The 27,896-nt window shown below is 36.2% G+C and overlaps 1 protein-coding gene across 1 annotated transcript in view; it reads right to left on the bottom strand.

Moving 5' to 3' along the window:
• CSMD3 (CUB and Sushi multiple domains 3) overlaps positions 1 to 27,896 on the bottom strand; it is a 1,276,067-nt gene that overhangs the window by 882,794 nt on the left and 365,377 nt on the right. The window contains 1 exon segment of the mRNA XM_030304305.1: positions 7,169 to 7,376. Coding sequence (XP_030160165.1) covers positions 7,169 to 7,376 — 208 coding nt within the window.

Raw genomic sequence — 27,896 nt, 5'->3', positions numbered from 1 at the left:
TTAACAAATATATGAAATACCTAAGGTGTGAAATGGGCAGTTTAGGCATTATGTATAAGTTTAGATATGAGCTCTCCTTAAGATTCTGTTGTTTTAGTAAAGGTATGGATACAAATAGAAACAAAGTAAGACAACAGAATGGTCAGAAAAGACCATTGAAATCATTACAATTCATGCAAATTCTACAGTAAAGGGAATAGAAATGAAAAATGAAAAACAGACCAAGGCTGGGCAGAGGCCAGCATGTGTAGAGTGGATAAAGAAAGACAAGCCCCCACCCCCAAAAGGGTCTGAAAAGACACAGTAACAACAAAAGGTAGAAGAAATGACTTCACAATAACAAGGGAGATGGCTGTTCTAGAAAAGAAGAGATGACCAGCAAAGTCAAATGTTGCAGATAAATCAAGTGAGGTAAGTGCCAAAGTAGGAACTATGATATCATTGGTCATTTTGGAAAAGATAGTTCTAAAGAAATGGTGGGACAAACCACATTACAGCTCGTTGAAAACTGATCAATCACAGAGAAAAAACTGATGGTGTAGAAAAGAGTTAATAAAATCATGGGCGTGACACCCTTCAGTAGGCAAGGAAGTGCTCTAGTGAACAAAGGAAGGAAACATCTTTGGATGGGAGTCACCAGACAACTGAAATTATGACTAATCTTACCAGTTCAAATTTAAATGTTTAGCATTATTTTAACTACCTAATAAATATCAACAAATGTGTATAAATGACTTAAAAATATACCGTATGCTTTATTGCATCCTTAAGTTCAATGAAATTAATTTAAAGAGGTGTTCCTATGCCATATGCTCTGAATATGTTTTAACTCATATTCTGATTTTGATAACTGTATTCATTCCCTTGACTTTAACAAATACTTCAATTTTTATGGCTTCTAATATATGTTACATGTAATATAGTTACATGTAATATAGTATTAAATTATATATAATATTAAGTTATATATGTTATAATATATTGTTATAATATCATAATTGAGTTACACATTTCCAACTTCCGGGGTAGACACAGACATGTTCTGTGGAAATCCAGCTTAACCCTCAATGTGACACCTTACAAAGCAAACTCATTTCTCCTCTGGTTCCAATATACAATTGTCTTTCTGACCTTTCTAGTATTATGTATGTTCTGTAACCTAAAAAAATTATAATTATTAAATCTGAGATATTTAACCACTCATTCCTCTTGGATCCAGTCTTTGATAACAACACTTTACTCTTTTATTTCTGTATGTGGAGCTTCCAAATTGATAAACTCCTCTCATAAGGAGTTTATCCTTATGAGATAAACTGTCATGGAGTAGTCTGTCATGGAGTAGTCCCCAGCCTGACCTATTAATCTTCATTTTCTTGATCTTCCTCACTCTCTAGTGACTGATTTTTCCCACCTTCCTTCCTTTCACAAACAAGAGTTTTTTGAGAGAGAGAGTGAGCAGGAGGGGCAGAGAGAGAGAGAGAATCCTAAGGAGGCTCTGTGCTGATGGCCCGATGCAGGGCTTGAACTCATGAACTGTGAGATCATGACCTGAGCTGAAACCACGAGTTGGGACGCTTAACTCATTGAGCCACCCAGGAACCCCACAAACAGATTTTTTAAAAGGGAGTATTACTTTCATTACCTTCACTTTTCGCTTTAACAAGTCTCCCCACTCTCCATCACCAATTTTTTGCACTCTAGTAGGTCATTCCCATTAGCATGAACATATGGTTTTATCTCTCCCAGTTAATAAACAAACCAAAAACCAAAACTAAATCTAAATCTAAAAATTATTTTGACTCTACTTTCTCTTTTAGCCTTATTTCTTTGTTCACCTTTTTTTGCAAAACTTGCTGAAAGGCTTATTTGTACTAATTATCTGCAATTTCTCTTCTCTGATAAAGACGTGCACCCACAAAACTCCTTACATCACAGTAATCAATTATCTCCATGTTATGAAATCTAATGAACAGTTCTGGAGCTCATCTTATTAGCTGATCATCAAATTTGACACAATTGATCAGTTCCTTCTCCTTGATGTATTTTCTTCATTTGGTTTCTAAGAAACCATATGCTCTTGGTTTTCCTCCTAGCTCATCGATAATCCTTTTCAAACTCTTTTACTTGTTCTTCCTAGTTTTCCTGAATTTTGGAGTGCCCCAGAGCTCAGTTGTTAACCTTTTCTTTTCTTAGTTTAGTTTAACAATCACTTCTAACTCTAAACTTCCAAATTTAGATCTCTATCCCATACCTTTAATTCTGAACTAAGACTTGTGTACCCAACTGCCTCCCTTGAAATCTTCACCAGAACGTGTATTAGCCATCTCAAACTTAACATGTCCAGAATTCAGCTCCCTGTCATATCTCTCTCAAAAAAAAAAAAAAAGGTTTTATAAAAAAAACTTTCTCAATATCAGTGGATATTGCATCCTGTTATGCCTTCAAAAACCTTAGAGCTGTCCTCACTTCTTAAAGCTATTGTTGCTCCTTTTTCTTTCTTCCTTTCATTCTTTCTTTCTTTCTTTCAGTTAAATTTTTTTAATGTTTATTTATTTTTGAGAGAGATGGAGACAGGATGTGAGTGGGTTAGGGGCAGAGAGAGAGGGAGACACAGAATCCGAAGCAGGCTCCAGGCTCCAACCTGTCAGCACAGAGCCCGAAGTGGGGCTTGAACTCACAAGCTGTGAGATCATGATCTGAGCTGAAGTCGGACGCTCAACCGACTGAGCCACCCAGGCACCCCTGCTCCTCCTTTTTCTTGAATTTCACATCTCATCAGCTAGGAAATTCCCTTCACTTTATCTAGAAAATCTAGCCATTCTCATCACCTCCACTGCTATTTTATAATTCTAACAATTACAATACCTTACCTAGCTTACTGCAAATAATGTCTATTTTTCTACCTTTCCTTCCTAGTGTTTGTTCCTCATATGGCAGCCAGAGTGATCCTTTAAAACATAAGTCTGACCACTAAGGTGCTCAAAACCCTTTAATACTCCACACTTCACTTAGACCAAAAGCTGGGCTCCATTGTCTTTCTTTTCTACCACTTTAACCCATGGCAGTTCTTCTGTAACCACAATGACCTACTAGCTGTTCCTTTAAACACAATGAGCCCCACTCTAAATTATGTGTTTTTCTCTAAATGTATTTCTGCCTGGAAGGTCTATTGTTGAGATTTTGCTTGTCTAACTTCCTTACTGCCTTTAAGACTTTGCTCAAATATCAACTTCTCACTTAGGTTACCTACACTTCCATCATCCCATGGTTGCTCTCCTGACCTCTCTTATCCTACTTCACCCTTTCTTTCTTATCACTCTGTAGACAGAGTACATCATTAACTTATTTATAGTGGTTACTGTTTATGTCTTTTATAAATAAATTTTATAAATTCTGCAGGAGCAAGCCTCTCCACTATTTTGATTGCTGGGTACCAAAAACAATGCCTGCCATGCAGTGAATACCCCATAAGTCATTGCTGAATGAACACTGAATGAATGGGAATCTAGTAAGAACCTAAAGAGATTAAGTTTGGAAACAATTTCAAAGAGTACCTAATCCAACTCTACAGCCGAGGCTTTGTACATAAGGCAATATATAGTTACGTCCAACCTCCTGGCCCCTGTTTTAGTACCTAAGCATAATGCCAAATAATATTAGAGTTAAGAAAAGCCTTGGATGTTGCAGAAGAGAAACCTGAGTTCTAAGAAGGTGACATAACTTATCCAGTTATCTTACCTAGCTACCAACAATCAGTCAAAGCTGAAACTAGAATTGAAGTTTCTTTGTGCTATGTGATTTTTCATTTTGCTGCAAGGGAATCAGTTGACATTGGTCGAGCCTCATAAAATTTTTATCATCCAGTATTAATTAACTGGATCCTCTGCATTCCTGTTGGATCAAGCAGTGGTGATGTTGAGTGTTGTTTAACAAGTCAAAACTTACAGATTTAGCATACACACCTTGTAAGAGAGGCATTGGCTAATTGATAGTACTCTCTGTGCAACACCATTATTGGGTTGGCTTAGTCTATGTTGCCAAAGTCCAACACAGATGCCTCACTGCCTACATTTCAGGAAAAAATTTAATGAACGGTAGCCAATGGCAAGTCCCCAGTCCCTCAATGAGGGACCTGAAGTCAAAGGAACCATTTGTAATTTTAACGAAAAGAATGTGAATATCTCCCTTTCAGCATTACTTTACATTTCTCTTTTGAATTCTACTCTGAATTAAAAATATTATATGAACAATGCATTAGAAGAACCAATGTAATACCACCTGAAATATAATTTTTCATTTTGATGACCATATCTTAAAAAGATATGAGAAAATTAAAGGATTTAAGGGAATTAGAGGGCTAGGATTAGATTTAAAATTTTATTTTAATTATTCACAGATCATTTTACACATCAATTCCATAACTACTATAATTAAAAGGAAAACTGTTTTATGATGCTGAAGTGGCTATACACAATAATAATTTACTGACAATATGCATCTTTAAGCTGGCATCTATAGAAATACAATACAGTTTGGGCATTTGTATCATTTTCTTGCGAATTGCTGAATGACCTTGTGGAGTCATATTATATATGTAATCAGGATTTTAACAAGTCTACCTAAACATTTACTGTAACACTAATTTTAAAAGATAGTAAAACATTAAATTTCTAAGTTACTGTCTCCTTCCTGAGGAAGAAGGAATTAAGTAGCCCAGTGTCATTTAATTAGAAAATTCAGAGAAGAGCAATTTGTGCATCTGATGCTATTATTGGACAAGCTACATTGTTCTAGAAACTCAGAAACATACAAATAGATGTTCATACAGAAGCATACAAACCATTACCAAGAACACACGATCTGTAAAGACAGTGACTACATGAACATGAATGGGGATATTATGATCCCCACAGTAAATGCGTTTGTTCTAGAGCTTAGTGGTAACTAAGAAAAAGGTACTACAAAACATTATTTCCTAATTTCCTTCATTATATCTAGTCATCAAATGCATTTGGAGTTTAAAACCTTAGATTTTTATGGGATCACTTGCATACCAAAAGATGGTATCATTATTGGAAAATTCATAGCATTTTCATCCACCTGAATATGACTCCAATATGTATTATGCTAGAAGTAGTCATTTCTAAAACAAGTGTTTTTGAATTCTCTAATTTTCAACCAGGATTCTGCTGAGTTTCAATGACCTGGGCATGAAATTATCCTGGGAAGAGTTAAAGTTATATTACCCTCAGAGTTCACAGCCTGAGGGTAGAGGAAAACACAAGCAAATACAAAGCAAAGCAGGTATAGCTAGTGTGTTACTTTTGTCTTATCTTCAAAGGAATGTGTAAGATGACAGACAGGTGGTACTTTTGCCAAAGCCCAGATGGCTATAAATACACTTGTTTTATTTTTAAACATTTACTTAGTGTCCTTTCAGCATCAATATTGCTTCCTCTTTCTTCACATTTCCCTCCTCTTGCCTGTGTGATACCTCATTCCCAGATGTCTTCCTGCCCCTTTAAAGGCACTTCCACAGTGTATTTGCTGGATAATCCCCCTAAACTTGGGCCATTCATGCTGTTGGTGCTCAGACTCAGTCCTGGTTCCTTCTCATCTCATTCCGACCTATCTCTAGCTATCCCATGTTATTGATGTTGATTGGTTCAATTACCTTAGAGATCAACTACATATCATTTATGCTTCTATGCAGAACACCTGAATCATACCGTCAGACACAGTTGTCTGTTAGATGGCAATTTATACTTATATAATAATTTATATTTACGTATGTTGTATATATAACAATTCTTAATATTCATACCCTTCCCACTCCAAATTTGACCTTCCTTCAACAATTTCAAATCACTGAATATCGCGACCTTCTCTTCTGACTCTGTGCGAGTCAGAAAATGATGTTTTCTTTAAACATCACCTTCTTTACCACTCTTCAATCCACTAGAGTCCTCTTCATTATGCCTCCTTAGATATCCCTTAACTTATTCCACTTCTTTATTTCCATCAATACCATTCTAATGCAGGCTACCATGCTTTTTTTCTTGGATTACAGCAATCACCTCTTAAATGAGCTTCCAGCTAACGGAGACCCACTTCAAATCAATCTTTGCACTTAGTAAGAAAAATCATTTGAAATTTCAAACCTCTTCATATAATTGTTTTTGACAAAACACTTTAATAAATTCCCTTCGTTCTTATCAAATCCTTTACTTGGTATAAAAGGCCCTTCCAGGTCTCATGTTTACCTATTACCTCACTATACCAATCGTATCATTCCTGACTTAATTACTGATTCATAATCTACTTTATACTTTGCTCATATCAGTGTATCATTTTTTAACTGTATAATGAAACACTTTCTTCTAAAAATATTACATTTTAAAATCAATTTCTGAAAACTCTACAGTTTTCATGAGACCATGGCTTGAAGTCTATAAAAAAAGAGACCATACTAACCCAGATAATAATTTTTTGCCTTCAGATGACAGATTAAGAAAAAGATATATCTACAAAAACAAAGGCAAATTATTTCCAAGACTACACAGTTAACTGGAAAGGAATCACCAACTATGGACTGGCATGGTAAGAATATAACTTAAGTTCACATTAGGAACAACTTTTCTTTCCTTATGCATGTTGTGATAGTCACATTACTTTCAATTTTTTTTAACGTTTTTTATTTATTTTTGAGACAGAGAGAGACAGAGGATGAGCAGGGGAGGGGCAGAGAGAGAGGGAGACACAGAATCCAAAGCAGGCTCCAGGCTCTGAGCTGTCAGCACAGAGCCCTACACGGGGCTCGCACCCATGGACTGTGAGATCATGACCTGAGCCGAAGTCGGACGCTTAACCGACTGAGCCACCCAGGTGCCCCAGTCACATTACTTTTAATTGATAATGAATATTACAACCCATTGAATGAATTAATGAATTGATAATAATGGAGAGCTCCATCTTTCAGAATTCCAATTTATTTAATATATTAGTACCCTTATATTCAAAAGTATCCCTCAGCTCTGACAGTGCCCCTTAATAATTTTTCTGTAACTATAAGTTCTTTTTAAAAAACAAAACCTTTAAAGACCCATACACAGCTGTTCTTTGCCTCAGGCGATGGCATCAATGTTAGGTTAGAACAGAAACTACTTACCATATTGTAGGTGGCTCAGAACCTTCTATTTCTAAGTAATCATACTTTTCTTCCATTTGGAAATCCGTAAATATGAGTGAAATTGTGTCTCCAGGCTCTGCTACAATGGTCCAAGTGCAATCAGCATTGTTATGATACTCGTTAGGAAAACTAGGGCTTGAAATGATGCCACTGGATCCTCTCATTGTTCCTCCACATGCGTCTTCAGCTGTGAAAATAAGAACAAGATGTTCAGTTATAAGTCATTAAGGGAAGTGCAATTAAAGCAATTCCGTTAACATTTTTGGATAAATATAGCAGTCCAAATATTGTGACACCAAGTGCATACTGTACTAGTAGAGATTAAATAAAATGAGAAGTCCATGAAAACATTTTCAGCCCATACATAAATATAAACCCTGTCTTGACAATGTTATAACCATTAGTTGAAATAGCAATGAAAGCAAGCCAAAAATCTACAGTGCTAGTAGATCTCAGGATAAGACCAAGATTTTCTTTTCATTGATTAGGTGACGAATAAAACAAAAGCAACACCATTCTTAAGGTTTGTCATACAAAATCTTTAATCACTCTGGACAGGTTTATGGTAGGGCTGAGCTTTGTTTTTATTTTTTTAATGTAGCTACATACAAAATAAAGAAACAATTTAAGAGAGAATATAATTTTTGCCGGTGGCATGTTTGAAAGCTATTGAAAGTGTGAAATTAAATGTTAAATAAAAACACATCACAGGGGCACCTGGCTGGTTCAGTCAATTGGGCATCTGACTCTTGATCTAGGCTCAGGTAATGAACTCACAATTTATGTGTTCGAGCCTCACATCAGGACCTGTGCTAACAGCAGGAGCCTGCTTGAGATTGTTCCTCTTTCCCTCTCTCTCTGCCCCTCCCCTGCTTGTACTTGCAGGCATTTGCTCTCACTTGCTCTTTTAAAATAAATAATTAAATGAACACTTTTTAAATAATACATCATATATCCAGGAAACTTTAGAGAGAAATAATATAGTAACTAAAATCTTTGATAACATATTCCCTGTAACTCCACTAAATAATGTAAACCTATTTTTCTACGTATTTATATATGTGTATACAATACTATAAATAAATTTTCTACTAACTTTGTATTGGGACCTAAAGTCCCCATTTCTCAGAGGTCATAGGTTCTCCCCAAGTCTACTTTTGGCCAATGGTGTATTCTAACAGAGGGGTTACATGACCATCTGTGTTTAGTGTGAGATATATAAGATAAACTTCCTTGTTTTACAATAGTGTTTAGGACATTCAAATTAACAGGTTATTAGTTTCTTGTTCAATAAATTGTCTCAAGATCTTTGTTGCTTTCTTGAGTCACTCAGAAAATTCCATCAATTCAAATCAAATGTTGGGAGAAAAAGTCTGGCTCTATCATGACCAGATCTATGATGTAGTACTCCATAACTTTAATAAATAGAGATGGACATCATCCTATTTAACCTCTCAATGGTCTAGGAATAGCAAAATGCTTTGGTACGAGGGACAACATTAGTATTACACTGTATGCATCAAATAACATTAGGTTCTTTCTGACACTATCCATTTAACCCCATAATTCAAAGCATAAGTACATTGCTCTTAAAAGATATTTAATTTTTATCACCCACTACTGTAAAACTTATATTTATTTTTATTGCATGACCTTTCTCTTAAATATGTTGGGTAATTGGAATGAACTTGTCGTCCTGTCTAGACTATGAAACACATTACTACAATTTTCTTCCCCGAACACACAGCATTTTCCCTCAATACCTTTACTTTAACCTCTGGTAAACATATCCTGCACTCCCCTAGCCCCGACCTCAAATTACTTCTAATCTTTGTCTTCCCAGGACCAATACCAGGATTGAGTAGTACTTTGGAAATAAAATGTTACACTATCGTATATTTGTAGCATAACTAGTACACAACCTATTCAAACCATAGCTCTGTGAGACACTTATTTCCCCGTCTCTAGATACCATATTAGACAAACATAGGACATTGTAGTTGACATTCAGATGAAAGAAAAAAGATCTTTTTTTCATTCAAGAATCTCAGTTCATTGATTAATATGCCTAGTCCTACCTACATGAAAAATAACTGACTTCACTGGATTAAGACTCTTGGCTCTCCCTAGCTTGGGCTTATGGTAGATGGGGCAGAGGTGTGGTCTCTTCTTTCCTATTTTTCCCTCTTAGCATTTTTGTTCATCCACCCCTACACACTGAGCATTCTGTGATTCCTCCTCGAGTTTGGAGTAGAAGGGATTAGGGGACATGAATCTTTCTATTTGCCTGACACTGATTTGGTGCCCTTTGCAAGGGCTTTGGCAGATGATTAAACAAAGATGCTCATGAGTCTTTTCATGGGATCCTCAGAGGTGTCCTAATCAGTTCCCTTGTTGTGGGGGAATGTGTCTGTCTGGCTGCCTACATTTCTCACTTATACCATGGGTATAGAATAATAGACTTCCATCTCTTTCCAACTATGAATGCTTATCCTTCCAGGTGGGGCTCTTGGGCAGGATTTAAGACAATTCGAGACCAGAACTCCAGCACAAAAATACTTCATTTGGTCAAATGAAAACATACCTCATTTATTCATCCTCTGTGGAAATGCAATCTCTCCCCAACTGCAGCCTTATGGCTTTATAATCGACATTTAAGTATTTCAACCATGGTTTAATAATAATACACTGTGTCCCCAAAGCTACAGGGCATACAAATCAATTTCTCTGCATGGTTTCCTTGAAGTTCCTCAATGTAGCCTCACAGAAGAGAGAAATCAACCCAAACTCCTGATAACATGAGATGGAGCACAACTTGTAAAATAGCTCTTCCTTGGGAAATTTTTATTTTACAGCAAAATAACTTCAACTCGAAAGTATGAGTGCCTTGCACTTGAAAACAAGGTGGGAACTCAGATCTTCCAGCATTGAAACCAATGCTCTTACCAATTCTTGTATCAAGTTCTTTGTTCAGTACTTCTGTTTGATCTCTTTATTACTACAGAGACTAACAGAGCATCAGTATGCGACAAAATTGTGAAATAGGTAGGTTGCTTTTAGTACACGTTAGATATACAATAGTTAGCCCTATCTGAACATTATCACCCTTATATTGTGATTTGGCCTAGATTTAATACAATACTTATAAAAGCCAATACATTTTCTATAATCATAAACTGTTATAGCAGAATGCATTACTTAAACCAAAATTTTTATTTTATAACGGAGTTAGAACAATTGAAAGGCAGCATTAGAATAAGTTATGAAACCCTTAAATGCAGTGCTATGCTTTCTCTGCTAAGTAACATTGCCTGGTCACTGGTCAAAGTGAGTTGGTCCTTGAGTTCCTTCAGCATCATTCTGTCTCGGCCACCACATTCGCCTGTTTGATTTGTGTTGTCTGCAACGTCTTCTGTCCGACAATTCACAGAAAGGGCAGGATTCACAAAGTTTGTTCAAGAGAACCATTTCTTAACAGACTCCAGACACACATGGGATCATACTGGTTATTTTTACAAACTTTCTGCGGGTTTTAAAGTCAATTCATTTGGTCATATGTTCAAGAAATATCCATTGAGATCTATAAGGTACAAAGTGGAACGGTGTTAGTCTCTCAGGCTACAGCGATGATCAAAAGTGAAGGTAACCTCTGCCCCCATGGAGCATTCTGACAATTAGGGTGTGAGGTTCTAAACAAACGAAAACAAACACTTAAAACTACATTTCTGCCAGGCCAGGGAAGAAGGAGCATTTAGGACTGATGTCATATATTTGGGCTTTGAACTAGTTAGGGCATTCAGGAACAGATTCTCTGAGGAAGTGATGCTAGATTAGAAACCCAAAGAGTGAACAGCAGTCATTAACTAGATGAGAAGCAGAATGAAAAGTGTTCTCAGCGGGTGCACTGACACTTCCACTGGAGGAAATGGGCATTCTCCAAACAGAAAGGAAATCCGTGTGCTGTTGCCAAGACAGTGAGGGGCTCGGTGGTACTAAATAGGGTTGGAAGGGCAAATAGGGGCTAGACGTGGTTGAACCTTTCTGACAAGCTTATGGAGTTTCTTCAGAGAAATGGAAAGTTACTGATGGGTTTTCAGCAGAGATGACATGATTGGATTTGGGTGTTGAAAATATTCTGACAGCTCTTTGGAGATGACAGAGGGGAAAATAGAGGATCACATTAGGGGGCTGAATCACGAGTTCGGGCAATTTTTTTCCATGCTTTACTGCTTTCAAAAAGATAAACAATCTCTTCTTTTTCAGTGTCTTAGCATATTTTTATATCAGTATCTTCAAAAGATTAGTTAGATCTTTGGAGGTATGTAAGAATAAATAGCATCATGATAAAATAAATTGGAATACTCCTCTTAGGCCTGTTTTTAACAACAATATTTTTTCACCTAAATAGTAAAGCAATGTGATTAAATATCTTAGACTTCTCTTGTAGTTAACTAGAAGTTATGTTGGCTTCAAAATGTAGTTGCTTATTATTTAAAGAATATAGAGGATAATAATAAGGTTGGTGGTTACTCTGCTCTTGTTCTAAGAAAGTTGTATAGGTTATAAGACTTAAAGTACGCTACTTTAAAAACTACGTGCATGTATACATAAGCTGTATGATGGAGAGTTGTATGTTAAGAAGCTCCCAGAATCAATCTATTGTACAACAGGAAGAAAACAACCAATTCAGCCAATATAATCACTGAGCACATTTTGGTCTTTTAAGAAAAAGCACTTTAAAAAATAATCTTTTTGATTTAGGACTTATTCCAATTGTCTGGGGAAAATGCTATCAACTCTCTCTTAAGTTCTTAATGTACTCAAATCTATTGATAAAAATTATGGCATTTAAAATCAAATCCTATTAAAATTAATTTTCCTTGTTTATAATCTTATGAAGCTATCATCAAATAACTTCCACTTCTGAATTTTAAAATAACTGAATTTATGTAAACTTAGTAAACAATCCCTTTAATCTCTTACCTGTAGAGCAGGGAGAAAAGTCCCAAATAAAATCAAAATTCATTGTATTGAAGTATAAATATTAAGAAAAAAGTCAATATTTTTCTAAGAATTAAATTATTTGCTTTTAATTTCTATGACACGCATTGAGATACTGAAAATACCAGAGCTTGTTTGGGGTTTGAGTATGAGACCATACATTTCATTTATTTTTTTTTTAATTTTTTTTTCAACGTTTTTTTATTTATTTTTGGGACAGAGAGAGACAGAGCATGAACGAGGGAGGGGCAGAGAGAGAGGGAGACACAGAATCGGAAACAGGCTCCAGGCTCTGAGCCATCAGCCCAGAGCCCGACGCGGGGCTCGAACTCACGGACCGCGAGATCGTGACCTGGCTGAAGTCGGACGCTTAACCGACTGCGCCACCCAGGCGCCCCCATACATTTCATTTAAATCTTGTAAATTGGAACGGCTCCAAAATATGACAGTTAAAAAAAAAAAGAAAAGACAGGATAAAAAACTAAAAAACAAAAACAAAAAACACTTAAAACAGTTTTCTGTAGCACATCTTTTCAGATATTGATCTCATACTGTGCTCTGCCCTGCTATTGGCTTCTTCTGAAATAGCTTAGGGATGGGGTACAGGGGTGATAGGAAATAGACTTGTTTATCAAAAAAGAGAAATTAACTGTAAATTGTAGAAAATGTGTACACTTGGTGAATTCCAGATGCTAAGCATTCAATCCAATACCAGACTATATCATGGGAAAGCTTTTGCAACTCTCCCTTGCTAAATCTCAATCTTCCATTAGTAGTCAAGAAAACTGACATCTATGTGGGGATTCTTGTTCCTTTGAAGACAGACATCACTGTTGTACCTCCTAATTGACAAACTATTTCAATAACATTAATAAATTATCCATTGTATTACATACGCAGAGCAACCATTTCATTTCTATACCTCTCCCTGTTTGCATTTCATGGTTCAGCCTTATGGATCTTTGTACTTAAGGAGAAACACTTTTCTCATAGAGAAGAAAACTGAGCAACAGAGTAGTTAAATTGTACATCTTCTAGAACGGTGGTTTTATGTTTTTCAAGGCACAACACATAATGCTGTTCCATGTTTTAAGGAAAAGAGAAGTAGATTTTTGATGATTATAGAGAAAATTAAAGGGTTGTTATCATTTTCATTTCTCAGTCCAGTTCCTTCAGCTGCTTTCATACCAAAATAGATAAAATTAAATTCATCAGAGATGTATAACAACTTGAAGAAAAGCCTTCATCATTCATCCAGATGAACACCTCACAGAAAGGGAAAGAAAGCTAAGCATAATGGCATTCAACATTGAGGGTTTATTCCTAAGTACCCTAAATACTCAAATATGCTTTGGAGAAAGTATCTTGCCTTAATTTACCTTCTTAATTTATCTTCTTAAGAGACATGTTTAGAAATAAGAGGGTAAGGTAACGAACGCACTAAGTAATTAATATGTGGATTTTTTAAATATTCGGCTTAAAATTTCCAAGAAATAAAAAAAAGCATTCATTCAATGATTATTTAATTATTTAAAGACTTGGAGGAAAGAAATCTTTAAATCAAGACAGAGCCATGACAAGGGTGCCTGAGTGGCTCAGTCAGTTAAGCGTCTGACTTTAGCTCAGGTCATGATCTCCCAGTCCATGAGTTCAAGCCCCGCATTGGGCTCTGTGCTGACAGCTCAGAGCCTGGAGCCTGCTTTAGATTCTGTGTCTCCCTCTCTGTCTGCCCCTTCCCCATGTTCTCTCATTCTCTCATTCTCTCTCTCTCTCTCTCTCTCTCTCTCTCTCTCTCTCTCAAAAATAAATATTTTTTTTTAAAAAAAGAGGGAGCTATGGCATAACAGGGAGCAAATTTACATGCTTTTCTTAAAAAAACATAAAATAAAAACTGAGAAAAATAAAACTTTTTAACATTGCACCAGGGCCATACAGAATTGTGATTTCCAGAAAAGAGAGGAGTGATGGTAAGAGTCCTATAACTTCCTGGCTTTCTATCTAGAAACACTTTCAGGACCAGAGACCAGGACTATAAGTAGAACATGATGTTCAGGAAGCATGATGTTCCCATAGTAGCAAGACAGGATTCCAGAGAGAGAGCTCTGCAGAAAAGAACTCACAAAACCTGCAAAGTAATGACTTGAGTATTTGCTAAATACAAGCAAATATACACGTAAAGGGTGAAATTCCATAGGGACTGGCAAAGAGAGACCAAAGATCTTTGTGCTGAATGGCTCCAAGAGAACACACAGGCTTGAGTAATTTGCAAATTCCTCCAGGTAGGGTGGAGAGTCCTTTTTAAATAACCAGAGTATTCAGTAGAAATTTCAGAAGGAACGAACTTCATTAGAGATGCTAAACTATCCCTAAAGTTTACTCTAAAACTGCCCTAAGAAAATTTAAAAATAAAGTTCAAAAGACACTAACTGTACCAAATGTAACTTCATTTTGTATCAGGAGAAAACTCAACATTCTTTAAAAGATGCTAACTAAATCCAGCCACTCAATAACTTAAAAGTTACAATGTTCAACATCTAGTAAAAAATAAGTAGCCACCTCAAGAAGCAGCAAAATATGACTCCTTACTGAAAGAACTATTATTCAATAGAAACTGAACAAAAATGATCAAGATGATGGAATTATCACTATTTTCTTCTATTTAAAGCAAGGGTTGGCAAACTACATCTCAGGCTATACCTGGCCTGCACCCTGTTTTTGTATTGCCTAAGAGCCCAGCATGATTTTCATAATTTTAAGGAATTATAAAAACAGGTGAAAAACAAACTAGAATCAAAGATAAATATATGATAGAGACCATATGTACCAGGCAAAGGCTAAAATATTCATGATATAGCCCTTTACAGAAAAAAAGTAAACACAGTGAATGTAGTGAGGAAGGAAGGGAAGATATATAGTATAACCATAGAAAACCTTAAGAGACAAAATATTATTATAAATGAAAATAATTGTTCAATGGGCCTTATAGCAGGTATGAACGATACTGACTTTCCAAAAGGTAGTGGAGCAGAGAGGAAGCACAGAAAACTATTTGAAGATATAATGGCCAAAAAATAAATTCCAAACGTGGTGAAAAATAAAAACCACTGATAAAAGAGGCAAAGGTTTTTTGGCATTCTGGTGTGGCAGAGACAACTACCTAAGCACCAAAACTTTTGTTCCACTTTGACATGTGCTATTGTAACTGGAGCGGAGGCAGCTGCTCAACCAGGGCAAATTTTCCTGTGCTCCTTTAGCTAGGCTCGGCGATGTAACTGTGTTCTGGTGAATAGACATCAGCTACCACTGCAAGCTTTGCCTATAAAAACCTCCCACAAGATCATATGCGTTGTTTTTTTCTCCTTATGCTATCTGGATATTGTGCCCCAAGTGACCTTAGAGGCCACATGTTGATAAGAGACTTTTCCCCCACATAGATATTTGAAATCTCTGTCTCCCTCTAATCTGTAAACTCTACAAAGATAGGGATGGTACTTATTTTAGTTCACATCATACCTCTATTATTAAAAAAAAAAAAAGATCTACATAGAGTAGATGTTTATTTGCATGTACTGATTAAGTATGAAATAGGTAAATGAGTAAAATATAATTATTTGAATTGATCATAAAATTAGATTTGATCTGAGTAGAATAAAAAGAGAATATAAGGAATATATCATTATTTCAAAGTAGTGGAATAGTATGGTTATTGGAGCAAAAGTCAAAATTAAGTAGAAAAATGAGAGAAATTGCCGAATAAAATTTAAGAACAAGATATATGTTTCTCAAATTTCACATACAAGTGAAATTATGTGATGTCTGTCTTTCTCTGTTTCACTTAGTATACCCTCCAGTTCCATCCACATTATTGTAAATGGCAAGATTTGATTTTTTTCGTCACTGAGTAGTATTGTAGTATTCCACTGTGTGTGTGTGTGTGTGTGTGTGTGTGCGCGCGTGTGTGTGTATGCACACATACCACATCATCTTTTTCCACTCATCAGTTGGTGGACATTTGGGCTCTTTCCATAATTTGGCTATTGTTGATAGTGCTGCTATAAACATTGGGGTGCACGTGCTTCTCCAAATCAACATTCCTGTATCCTTTGGATAAATTCCTAGTTGTGCAATTGCTGGGTCACAGCAATCTTCTAGGGTAATAGAAGATCATGGGGAAGGGAAAAAATAAAAATAGAGAAGGAGGCAAACCATAAAAGACTCAAACACAGAGAACAAACAGCGTTGATGGGGATGGGAAAAATGGGTGATGGCCATTAAGGAGGGTACTTGTTGGGATGAGCACTGGGTGTTGTATGTAAGTGATGAATCACTGGATTCTACCCCTGAAGCCAAGACTATACTGTATGTTAACTAACTTGAGAATGAATGAATGAATGAATGAGAACAAGATGTATGTTGCATGGCAAAAGCTTCATAATTGAAAGGAGACCTTAACTGGAAAGTGCTTATTGCTATTCAGCACCCACAAGGTAGAAGTGAGTTATGTTTTAGATTTTTCTGCATATTTAAATTCAATAAAATGTAACTTTATTATTTGCTGAATTATATATATATATATATACACACACATGTGTGTGTATGTATGTATATATGTACATATATATGTGTATATATATATACATATATGTATTTGTTCAATATTTATTTTCAGAAAGAGAGTGTATGAGCAGAGGATGGGCAGAGAGAGAGGGAGAGACAGAATCCTAAGCAGGCTCTGTACTGATAACCCTGATGCAGGGTTTGAACTCACAAACTGTAGGATCAAGATCTGAGCCAATACCAAGAGCTGTACACTTAACCAAATGAGCCACCCAGGTGCTCCCCTTTTTAAAAAAATTTTTGTAAATATTATTTGCTGAATTATAAATGTGGCATATTCAAGACAATCACCAGACAAAATATATCACATAATGTGTGAATTTAGCAAGATCACTAATATACAGGCATTAACATAAATATTTCAGCACTGAACAATTACACGCTGGAATTTTAAAAATATTATTTCTGATAGGACAAAATTTCAAATATTTAGAAACAAAACTAATAAAGCAAGAAAAGCCCAAGTTAAGCTCTATTTGTATTTTTGAGAAAAAATACAAATCAATGTTAGTACATATTCTATGCTTTCAGATTGGCAATCTAAAAATGTTGGTACTCCTCAGATTAATCTATGGTTTTACTGAAATCCCAATGAAAATTTTGGTGTGTATGTATGCATGTATTTAAATTGACAAGCTGATTTTTTAATTTATCTAGAATTGCAAAAAAAGCTAGGCATAATTAAGACAATCGTGAAGAGGAAAATAAAGCTTATTAAGACTTATCATACAGCTACACTAATCAAAACAATTAGGAATTAAAAGTAAATACAGGCCAGTCAACTAATGGAACAGAATAAAGAGAGAGTAGTTTAGTATTATAATGTATCAATGTCTCTAAAAATAAACTACTACTACATTCAAGAATATAATCAATCTCACAAAGAAGAACACGTGTTGAAGAGTGCATACAGTAAGATTCAATTTTCTCAAGTTGAAAATAGGTAAAATCAATGTGTGTGCTAGAATCAGAAGAATATTCACTTTCAGGGAAGGACAGGATAGTGACTGGAGGGAGTGTTAGTGTTCCAGAGATTTTTGACTTTCTGGTAATATCCTGTTCTTGACCCAGGTGATAGTAACAAGGCTGTATTGTTATGTGAAAATTCACCAAGCTATACCCTTGTGAATTATGACTTGTCTGTATACATGCTTTATTTTAATTAAAAGCATTATGACGTAAAAGGGAAAATAACTCAAAAGCACACATCTCTGTCCAAGTTGGTAAATATATCATGGGGTATCCCCTCAATCTCTAAGAGACTAGTCAAATCTGGCCCACCTCTTCCTAAATTCCCTGAGATGGTGATGCAGACATTCATGATTGGCTTGGTCAGCAGTTCTCAAAGGTTAGCATGAATGAGCCCCATCTCATGGGCTTGAAACATTGATTGCTGGGTCCCAGAGGATTTGATTCAGTCGGTGTAGGGAAGAGCTCAGAAATTTGTAGTTTGATAACTACTGTTTCAGGGAAAAGGCAGACACCATCACAGTTCCTCTCTTTTATAAAATCCCTGTCCTGTTTACACCATCTTTTTCATCTTCATCGCACTCCTTGAGTCCCCACACACGTTAATGTTTTTTACTCTCAGAAGGCAACTGTTAATGCTACTCCATTTTCAAAAGTGAGTAGTATATTTAGGGTATTAATTCCCTCCAAATTTCCCAAATTCTATCAACTTTGTTTAAACATAAACTAAATGTTAGAAACATGTGAGGAACATTTTAAAATGCCTATTATTCATCCTTTACCCCCAAATTCTTAACTGATTGACAATAGAGTAACTGCCAAGATTCTTAATTAATCGGTTAATAATGATGCCAGTGTAGGGCAATTTTTTTTCTTGTCAGGTCCCTAGGGGATTCTAATGCCTAACTAGAATCAAGAATACTGTACTAGTTCTCCTGCAAAATATTGAATCCATTCACTTGGGTACTTGACCCCATCTTCTGCCTAATGCCAGGTCGTCACTCCACCTGGGATCACTTAAGCTGATAAATCTGTCTCCAACACCATCCCACACGCCCAAATACAAGTGAAGCCAACACCCCTACCCCCAAAGTGCAAGTCAGAGTGAATTGTTCTTTTTTTCCCCCTTTTTTTAGAGTAAATTTTTCTTTAACCATCTTTTCCTGACAATTTCCCCTCTTCCCTTTTCAAATTCCTCAGAAAATTTACCTTCAATGCCTCTACTTACTTACCTTCTAGTCATCCTTTAATTGACTGCAATCTTGTTTTTCTGCACACTCTATTGAAACCCTTTTCCTACCTTCACCATTGGTCTCCTAAAGAACACATACATGTTCAATATGTTTTAAGGGGCCTCTCTGTGGCATGTAACGTGATTATTAACTCATTCCTTTTGAAAACTCTCCTTTGTTTTGGCTTCTTTTTGAAATACTTTTCTGATTACACTTGTACCCATCTATTTCTCTTTTTCCTTATTTTTTTAAATATTTAATTTTGAGAGAGAGAGAAGAGGAGAGAGGAAGACAGAGGACCCAATGCAGGCTCTACGTTGACAGCAGAGAGCCTGATCAGGGTCTCAAACTCACAAATCACAAGATCACGACCTGAGCCAAAGTTGGACACTTAACTGCACAAGCCAACCAAGCATCCCTGTAACCACTTCTTATCCATCATCCCACTGCTTCCTCTTCTGCTGCCAGTTATTTTCATAACAGGCTGCTACTGCTCTTTTTATAATCTATACTTTCTCCCAAGATGACAATATCTATTCTATTTCAACTATCCTCCAGATACACTGTCAATTCTGCAATCTAGGTCATTGAGCTCAATCTTTTTCAACATCCATTCAACTATTGAAGGGAAATCTTTAATATTAATAAAACATATTAACTAGTTTTGGTAGCAATTACTCTTTCTAAAATCCTTGTTTATTTCATTGTTATTGATTACATAAATTTCAGTAGGAGGGGTTACTGATTCTCATCTGGAGGCGGAGCTCTTAGAAACTGTAGGAGTTTAAAGCAGTGGTTGAGGCTAGTAGAACAGAAGAAAGTTATTCAGATACAAGAAACCTTTGCATCCAAATTCTGATTAGAAATGTTGTTACGGCTGAGGTCAGAGAGATCTTTTCCTGCTTTCTCCTCTAAGGTTTTGATGGTTTCCTGTCTCACATTTAGGTCCTTTATCCATTTTGAGTTTATTTTTGTAAATGGTGTGAGAAAGTGGTCTAGTTTCAACCTTCTGCACACATCCCCAAAGGCAAGGGAATTAAAAGCAAAAGTGAATTACTGGGACCTTATGAAGATAAAAAGCTTCTGCACAGCAAAGGAAACAACCAACAAAACTAAAAGGCAACCAACGGAATGGGAAAAGATATTTGCAAATGACATATCAGACAAAGGGCTAGTATCTCAAATCTATAAAGAGCTCACCAAACTCCACACCCGAAAAACAAATAACCCAGTGAAGAAATGGGCAGAAAACATGAATAGACACTTCTCTAAAGAAGACATCCGGATGGCCAACAGGCACATGAAAAGATGTTCAGCGTCGCTCCTTATCAGGGAAATACAAATCAAAACCACACTCAGGTATCACCTCACGCCAGTCAGAGTGGCCAAAATGAACAAATCAGGAGACTATAGATGCTGGAGAGGATGTGGAGAAACGGGAACCCTCTTGCACTGTTGGTGGGAATGCAAATTGGTGCAGCCGCTCTGGAAAGCAGTGTGGAGGTTCCTCAGAAAATTAAAAATAGACCTACCCTATGACCCAGCAATAGCACTGCTAGGAATTTATCCAAGGGATACAGGAGGACTGATGCATAGGGGCACTTGTACCCCAATGTTCATAGCAGCACTCTCAACAATAGCCAAATTATGGAAAGAGCCTAAATGTCCATCAACTGATGAATGGATAAAGAAATTGTGGTTTATATACACAATGGAATACTATGTGGCAATGAGAAAAAATGAAATATGGCCCTTTGTAGCAACGTGGATGGAACTGGAGAGTGTAATGCTAAGTGAAATAAGCCATACAGAGAAGGACAGATACCATATGGTTTCACTCTTATGTAGATCCTGAGAAACTTAACAGGAACCCATGGGGGAGGGGAAGGAAAAAAAAAAAAGAGGTTAGAGTGGGAGAGAGCCAAAGCATAAGAGACTGTTAAAAACTGAGAACAAACTGAGGGTTGATGGGGGGGTGGGAGGGAGGGGAGGGTGGGTGATGGGTATTGAGGAGGGCACCTTTTGGGATGAGCACTGGGTGTTGTATGGAAACTAATTTGTCAATAAATTTCATAAAAAAAAAAAAAGAAATGTTGTTAAGCAGAAACAATATTATGATGTTTATTGCTCTTGTTTCCTCAGCAAGACTGCATATCACCAGCACCCAGGATTTTAGGATAGTGCCTTCAAGCTAAAGGCTGTCTAATGGGAATTGGGCAAAAGGGCCTTAAGTCACATCCAAGGCTGGTCCTTAAAAATATCCTTTGACCTCCTCCCAGCATAGGAATGACATAGACCACAACTTAAAACCTATGTTCTTTTCTTATCCTTTATATTACTTTCTACAGGGAAGCCTAGAATACCTTTTAAAAATAGAAATCAGATGTCATACATACTCCTCTGTTTGAAACTTTTTAACGGTTTTCCATGAATTTGGAATAACATCAATGTCCTTACCATGGCCTTAAACAATCTTAATTCACAAACCTCTCAAGATAACAATAACCACAGCTGGCAATAACTATAAGATCAATAGGGGTCACCACACCTCTGATGGATATTGCATGGGTGACAAATAAATATATATTGAACAACTGTGAACATTTGTTTACTATTGCAACACGGTCCTACTGTAAATTCACCCCACTGCAACTCATTTTGTCAAATGGATTTTTACAGAAAATTTCCAGAAATAAAGAATTCTCATTTTCGGATTTAAATTTGATGTATCTTTGAGGGGCTTTGGGGTGGCTCAGTTGGTGAAGGGTCTGTTGGTTTTGGTTCAGATCATCATTTCATGGTTCGTGAGTTCCAGCCCCATGTCAGATTCTGGCAGCACAGAGCCTACTTGGGATTCTCTCTCCCTCTCTCTCTACATCCCCCAAATCAATAAACAATTAAATAAATAAATTTGATGTATTTTTGAGATGCTTTCTCTCTGTTCTACCTCGTAGGCCTGAAAACTAAAAAGTCATTTATGACCTGTGTTCATTGTTATAAATCTCAAAGAGTGTTTTACCCAATCCAAAATTAAGATCTTGAGCCCAGTTTACTTGAAAATGGAAAATTGTAAATTTGAGCGACTCTGTAAATTTATTTTATGATGATAGGCTCATTTAAACATGGCTCATTAAAAAATGTATATTTTTCTCATCATTGTACTTTCAGTGCTTAGAAATAGGCTTGATAATCAATGGGTGGCCAAAATCTCTTAAATGATATAGAAGAGAATGCTTTTGGAGGATATCACTGACTATAAGTGGACTTTGAATGATTTCTTGTAAAATTAGAGTATTTCCCCCTCCAATTCAAGCTTATTGACCCCTTGATTTTATCATTCAGGGGTAGATGTAAATCATTTTATTAAGAGACACTTTAACTTTGTCTAACACTCTTCTAAGAATAATAACCAATCATTAAACTAGAATATGTGTATTCCACAAATCTTCCCTGATGGGAAATGAGTTGTTTTAATATAAGAAACAGGTTTAATATGAGTAACAGTAGCTATATATTAGTCTTCATTTTCTTTTGGCCAATAAGTATGTCATCAACTTTAAATCTGTATACAAATATTTGTCTATTTCTATGTTTTTGGTGGGTTTACTTATTTATGCTCCATCGTTTCTCAATGTTCAATCTCCATCCTAACTTCAATTCCTCTTTCTTATCTTACCCTTTTAAAATGTATTTTCAAGGTTCCTCTGTGGCTCAGTTAAGTGTCCGACTTCGGCTCACGTCATGATCTCGTGGTCCATGAGTTCGAGCCCCACATCAGGCTCTGTGAGGACAGCTCAGAGCCTGGAGCTACTTCGGATTCTGTGACTTCCTCGATCTCTGCCTCCCACCCCCACTCACTCAACTCTCTCTCCCTCTCTCTCAAAAATAAATATATATAAAAACATATAAAAATGTATTCTCTACAGGAAAGCCAGAAGTATTTTTTTTTTAATTTTTTTTAACGTTTATTTATTTTTGAGACAGAGAGACAGAGCATGAACGGGGGAGGGTCAGAGAGAGAGGGAGACACAGAATCTGAAACAGGCTCCAGGCTCCGAGCTGTCAGCACAGAGCTTGACGCGGGGCTCGAACTCACGGACCGTGAGATCATGACCTGAGCCGAAGTCGGCCGCTTAACCGACTGAGCCACCCAGGCGCCCCCAGAAGTATTTTTTTAATTAAAATTTAATTATGTTATTGACACTCCTGTTTGGGACACTGTAATAGCCTTTCTTTGAATTTGAAATAAAACTAGTGTCCTTACCATGACCTTAAATGATATTAATTCATAAACCTCTCAGTAAAATCAAGCCATACTGCTCATTTTTCATTTTCTTTAATTTAACAGAGCTCCTTCCAACTTTAGGACTTTAACTATTCTCTAGGCTGGTAGCTTCTTCCTCAAGATCTCTGGAGGCTGACTTTATGACTGCATTCAAACCAATGAGGTCTTCCTTGACTAATGCAATGACTTTATCAGCCAAAATAGTCCCCTATCAGTCTCTGTCACATCACTTGTTATATTTTCTTTATTTAGTTTATCACTATTCAGTATTTTTATTGTTTTCTCATTTATTTCTAGAGTATTAATGTCACGTGACCTTCACTACATTACTAACTAGTTCATGAGTCACAGCCTTATCCCAAGTATAAAACACAGCTGGCTTATGTTAGACACCTAAATAATACATATATATATATATATATATATATATATATATATATATATATACACACACACACACACACACATATATATATGTGTGTGTATATATATGTGTATACATATATATATATACACATATGTATATATATATTGTGTGTGTGTGTGTGTGTGTGTGTGTGTGTGTATGTCCATGAAATGTCTTGGAAAATTATTTGATAGGCAGTGTTATGTTGAGCTTAAAACTGGGTACCCTAGGATCACAGAGACCCCGGAATAAATGTGATACTAATGAATTGTGTGACCTAAATTAATTTCTGTGAGTTTCTTATCTAAGTTGGTGTGTTATTTGTAAAATTATCATTATTTTGATAGGGCGTGTCTGTTGGCCTAAATATTCCCAGCAGTCTCTCAGTAGCATGTTTTCTGTTTTCTTTATCAGTATCCTGAAGTTTTATTTTTGTGGATGAAGAGAAGGTTCTGGCAAGGTGATGGCAAAATTGACTTGTTACTCCCTCTGGCAAAATTGCCATAGCAGGGGGTGGATAACCCATTCACAGGCTCACATATCTCATTCCACTCTTACCATTTCTGTTAAATGACAGGTTCACTGCTACTGTTTGTTTCTAATTTTCTGCTACAAGAGAATAGTAAGAATAGAATAGAAAGAAAAAAAAGTAGCAAATCCTTGTCCATGAGAAACCCTGTGAAAAGGCAAATTATGAGAGCACTTTTAGTATAATTGGAAGGGTTCTGCAGAGCCTAATTGCTTAATATAGGCTGTCTCTCAATCTGCTCCTGAATTTACTATGTTTTAAATATTAGTTTGCTTTGCAATCTATTTCTAGTCAACGAAATTCAGAAGAAAGTAGATATTTAATAAAACGTAAACTAGATAGTTTTGGTTAAAAGTGGATAGTAGTGGGGCACAGGAGTGACTTAGTCAGTTGAGCCACTGACTTCAGCTTAGGTCATGATCTCCAGGTTTGTGGGTTCAAGCCCCACACTGGGCTCTCTGCTGTCAGCACAGAGCCTGCTTTGGTTCCTCTCTCTCCGTCATTTTCTGCCCCTCCTCCAATTGTGCACGTTCTCTCTCTCAAAAATAAATAAACATTTAAAAAAAATGGGTAGTATTCATTTTGCACATGAAGGCATTGTTCTAAGCCTTTAAATAGATCATCAAATTTACGCAGTAATACCTCTTATGAAGAGTATAGAGGGGCTCCTGGGTGGCTCAGTCAGTTAAGCATCCGACTTCACCTCAAGTCGTGATCTCACAGTCCATGAGTTCGAGCCCCACACTGGGCTCTGTGCTGACAGCTTGCCGCCTGGGGCCTGCTTCAGATTCTGTGTCTCCCTCTCTCTGACCCTCCCCCATTCATGCTCTGTCTCTATCTCAAAAATAAATAAACACTAAAAAAAAAAAAAAAAAAGAAACTGTTAAAAGAAAATAGAAAAAAATAAAATTACTTGTATTTTACAGGAGAGGAAATTGAGGCAGAGAAAGGTCTGTAACTTGCCCTTGATCACACAGCTGTTAAGTGGCAGAGCCATTTCAAACAAAGCCTTCTAAGAGGACAGCTTTACCACTCTACACACTGCAGTGTGATATGAAGAACCAGTGAGAAAAAGTGAAGCGTAGAATACACCAGCATAGACAATGATGGAGGTGACACAGGGAGCTGGAAGGAGATGCCCAAAAGAGGAGAGGAAACCAAACCAATCTAAAGACAAAGTAAACTAGGACCGCTTGTTTTGTTTTGTTTTTACTTTTTCTAGAAAGTCCCTCTGAGGCCAAAACACACATGATGAATATGTTTATGGAAAATTTCTATCTCAATCTCTCATCCTCTAAATTTGAAAAAAGAATCAACAGAAAAATTAGTTAAACATACACTACACAATTTCATATTGCGTAAACAACTGGCATGTAGAATGCACATTACATTTCAGATTTATTTATTACTAAATCATAGTCATAGGATTATAATGATTTATGAAAAAAATGATCATTGTAACACTTCTATAGTATTTTTCAGTTACTACTCTGGATTATTTTTTCAAAAATGTGAACGTAGGGGCACCTGGGTGGCTCAGCCCTTCTAGTAACTGGCTCTTGATTTCGGCTCAGGTCATGATCTCACTGTTCATGGGATCCAGTCCTGCATCAGGCTCTGCGCTCACAGTGTAGAGTCTGCTTGAGATTCTCTCTCTCCCTCTCCCTCTACACGCCCCCCTCCCCAAGTAGGGTGCACGTTCTCTCTCAAAAATAAATAAATAAACTTAAAAAAGAATGTGAACTTAAAAACGACATTTAAACTTTAATCATCTCAATAATTCAGATACGAAATTTATATTTGTCACACATATAGGAAGTTTTGGTAATGGTATTTAAATGCACAATTGAGGTGTTAATCTAAAATCACAAATATTTGTGTGCATATATATGTGCACACACACATCCCTAAAGTGTCTAAGAAAATTAGGTTATTATGAATCCATCTGCAAACTACTTCAAGTATAAATATTTTTTGAAGTCTTTAATGAAATTATGCGATATACAGAATGCTCTTGTGCAAATTCATGATTATAGTATAGCAATGTTGACAAAATTTTACACACTGCAATATTTCCACTTAATTAACCACTATAGACTTCCTATTTGCATCAGGAAATTCATTCTTACTAAAATTAAGTGAACCGAATGACTCTGGTCCATAACAATATTTTTCTTTGTTTTATTATTTATTATAAATGGAATGAGTATTACACAAATACTTTCTTACAAGAATACACATTTTTGTATGTCAAATGCACATTCAGTGCAACAATGCTTAGGGTGTATTTTCTTTAGGTTGGTTAAATGTAATTGTTACTTCTTATTCTATTTTTTTCTCTCCATTTATTTTATTTTTTTAATGATGTAGTCCACAATTATCTATTAAGTTAAACGGAATTACATTGAAATTTATGGAGACCGTTATTGTGCAATTCTTGTTGACCATTTCCTTTTAGCTGTAGTACAACTTCCTTTTTCAAAATTAAGTGTTTTTTATGTACATGTGAATGTGTTGATCAAAATTAGATTTTCATCTGGTTAATTTTAAAACTCAAAGAAGAAATAAAATGAAAAGCCTAATACCTGTCATTAATGACTTATGTTACAGATAAAAGTAAACAATATTTTCATTTATTCAATAAATAATTTGAATACCAATCTTGTATAAGGTGTTATTGTAAGAAATATGTATCAGATTCTAATACAACAAAAGTTGCTATAGCACAAAAGTATTCTTTGAAATCAGAGCCCTCAGCGGTAAATTTTTAGCCACATATTGTTCATCCAAAACCTTGCCACCTACTACTTATCTGGGTCACCTTTTCATGATGTCAGTTACCATGTGGTTAGGGAATACAAAATAATTTTTATAGAGTCCAAAGCCAATTATAGCTGGGAAGGTAAGTCCAAAGCCAAATGTAAACGAGTTTTTGGATACTCTGTTCTTTTGGATAATTTCTCTCTTGGCATGATAAATGAAAACTTGGCTGCACAGTCATACAAGGGGTGAAGAAGGGTATGGGACACCCACATTTACATGCAGGGCCCCAGGAACAGCAAAGCTTAAGATTTTCTAAATGGTTAATTTTAGCATCCATCCAAATGTCAGTGAGCCAGTTAGTGAGGTGAAGCTGCACTTTAAATGATGTCCAAGGGCTTTTTATACAGTGTTAACATTTGCATAAAACCAGCTTTTTTGTGCCTTATGTTTCCAAATCAATTTAGCTTTGTGTGCTAATATTTTACTAGAGCCCTGGAGATAAAGAAGCATGCAGGTCAGCCATGTGTGCTGCTAAATCCCCAAAGGAAACCTCCACTAAAAACCAAAAGATTGACACCAGACAAGATTAGCAAAAGAATTAGTCATGCACAATCAACTGTGTTAAATACTGGGGGAAGGAAAAAAAAAAAGAAGAAGCATCTGCTTCTCTTGTCCTTCAGGAAAATGTGTGGAGTGTTAATGCTTCCAGCGCATATGATTATGTGCTTTAGAGTATACCATTGTTTTCTAGGAAGATGTATGTGTTAGAACCAACTACCATGGCTATTTCAAATGCTACTGATGAGAATAGGCAAGTAAAAGCTTCAGTGAATGCCCTGTGCTATTTAAATCCCAGACCTAGCTGGACCCAGAGACCTTCTACCCAAGGAATATAATAACACTTC

Source organism: Lynx canadensis, chromosome F2, assembly GCF_007474595.2.
Source record: "Lynx canadensis isolate LIC74 chromosome F2, mLynCan4.pri.v2, whole genome shotgun sequence".
In the NCBI taxonomy this organism is placed as follows: Eukaryota; Metazoa; Chordata; class Mammalia; order Carnivora; family Felidae; genus Lynx; species Lynx canadensis.
This window is presented reverse-complemented; position numbering and strand designations above follow the sequence as displayed.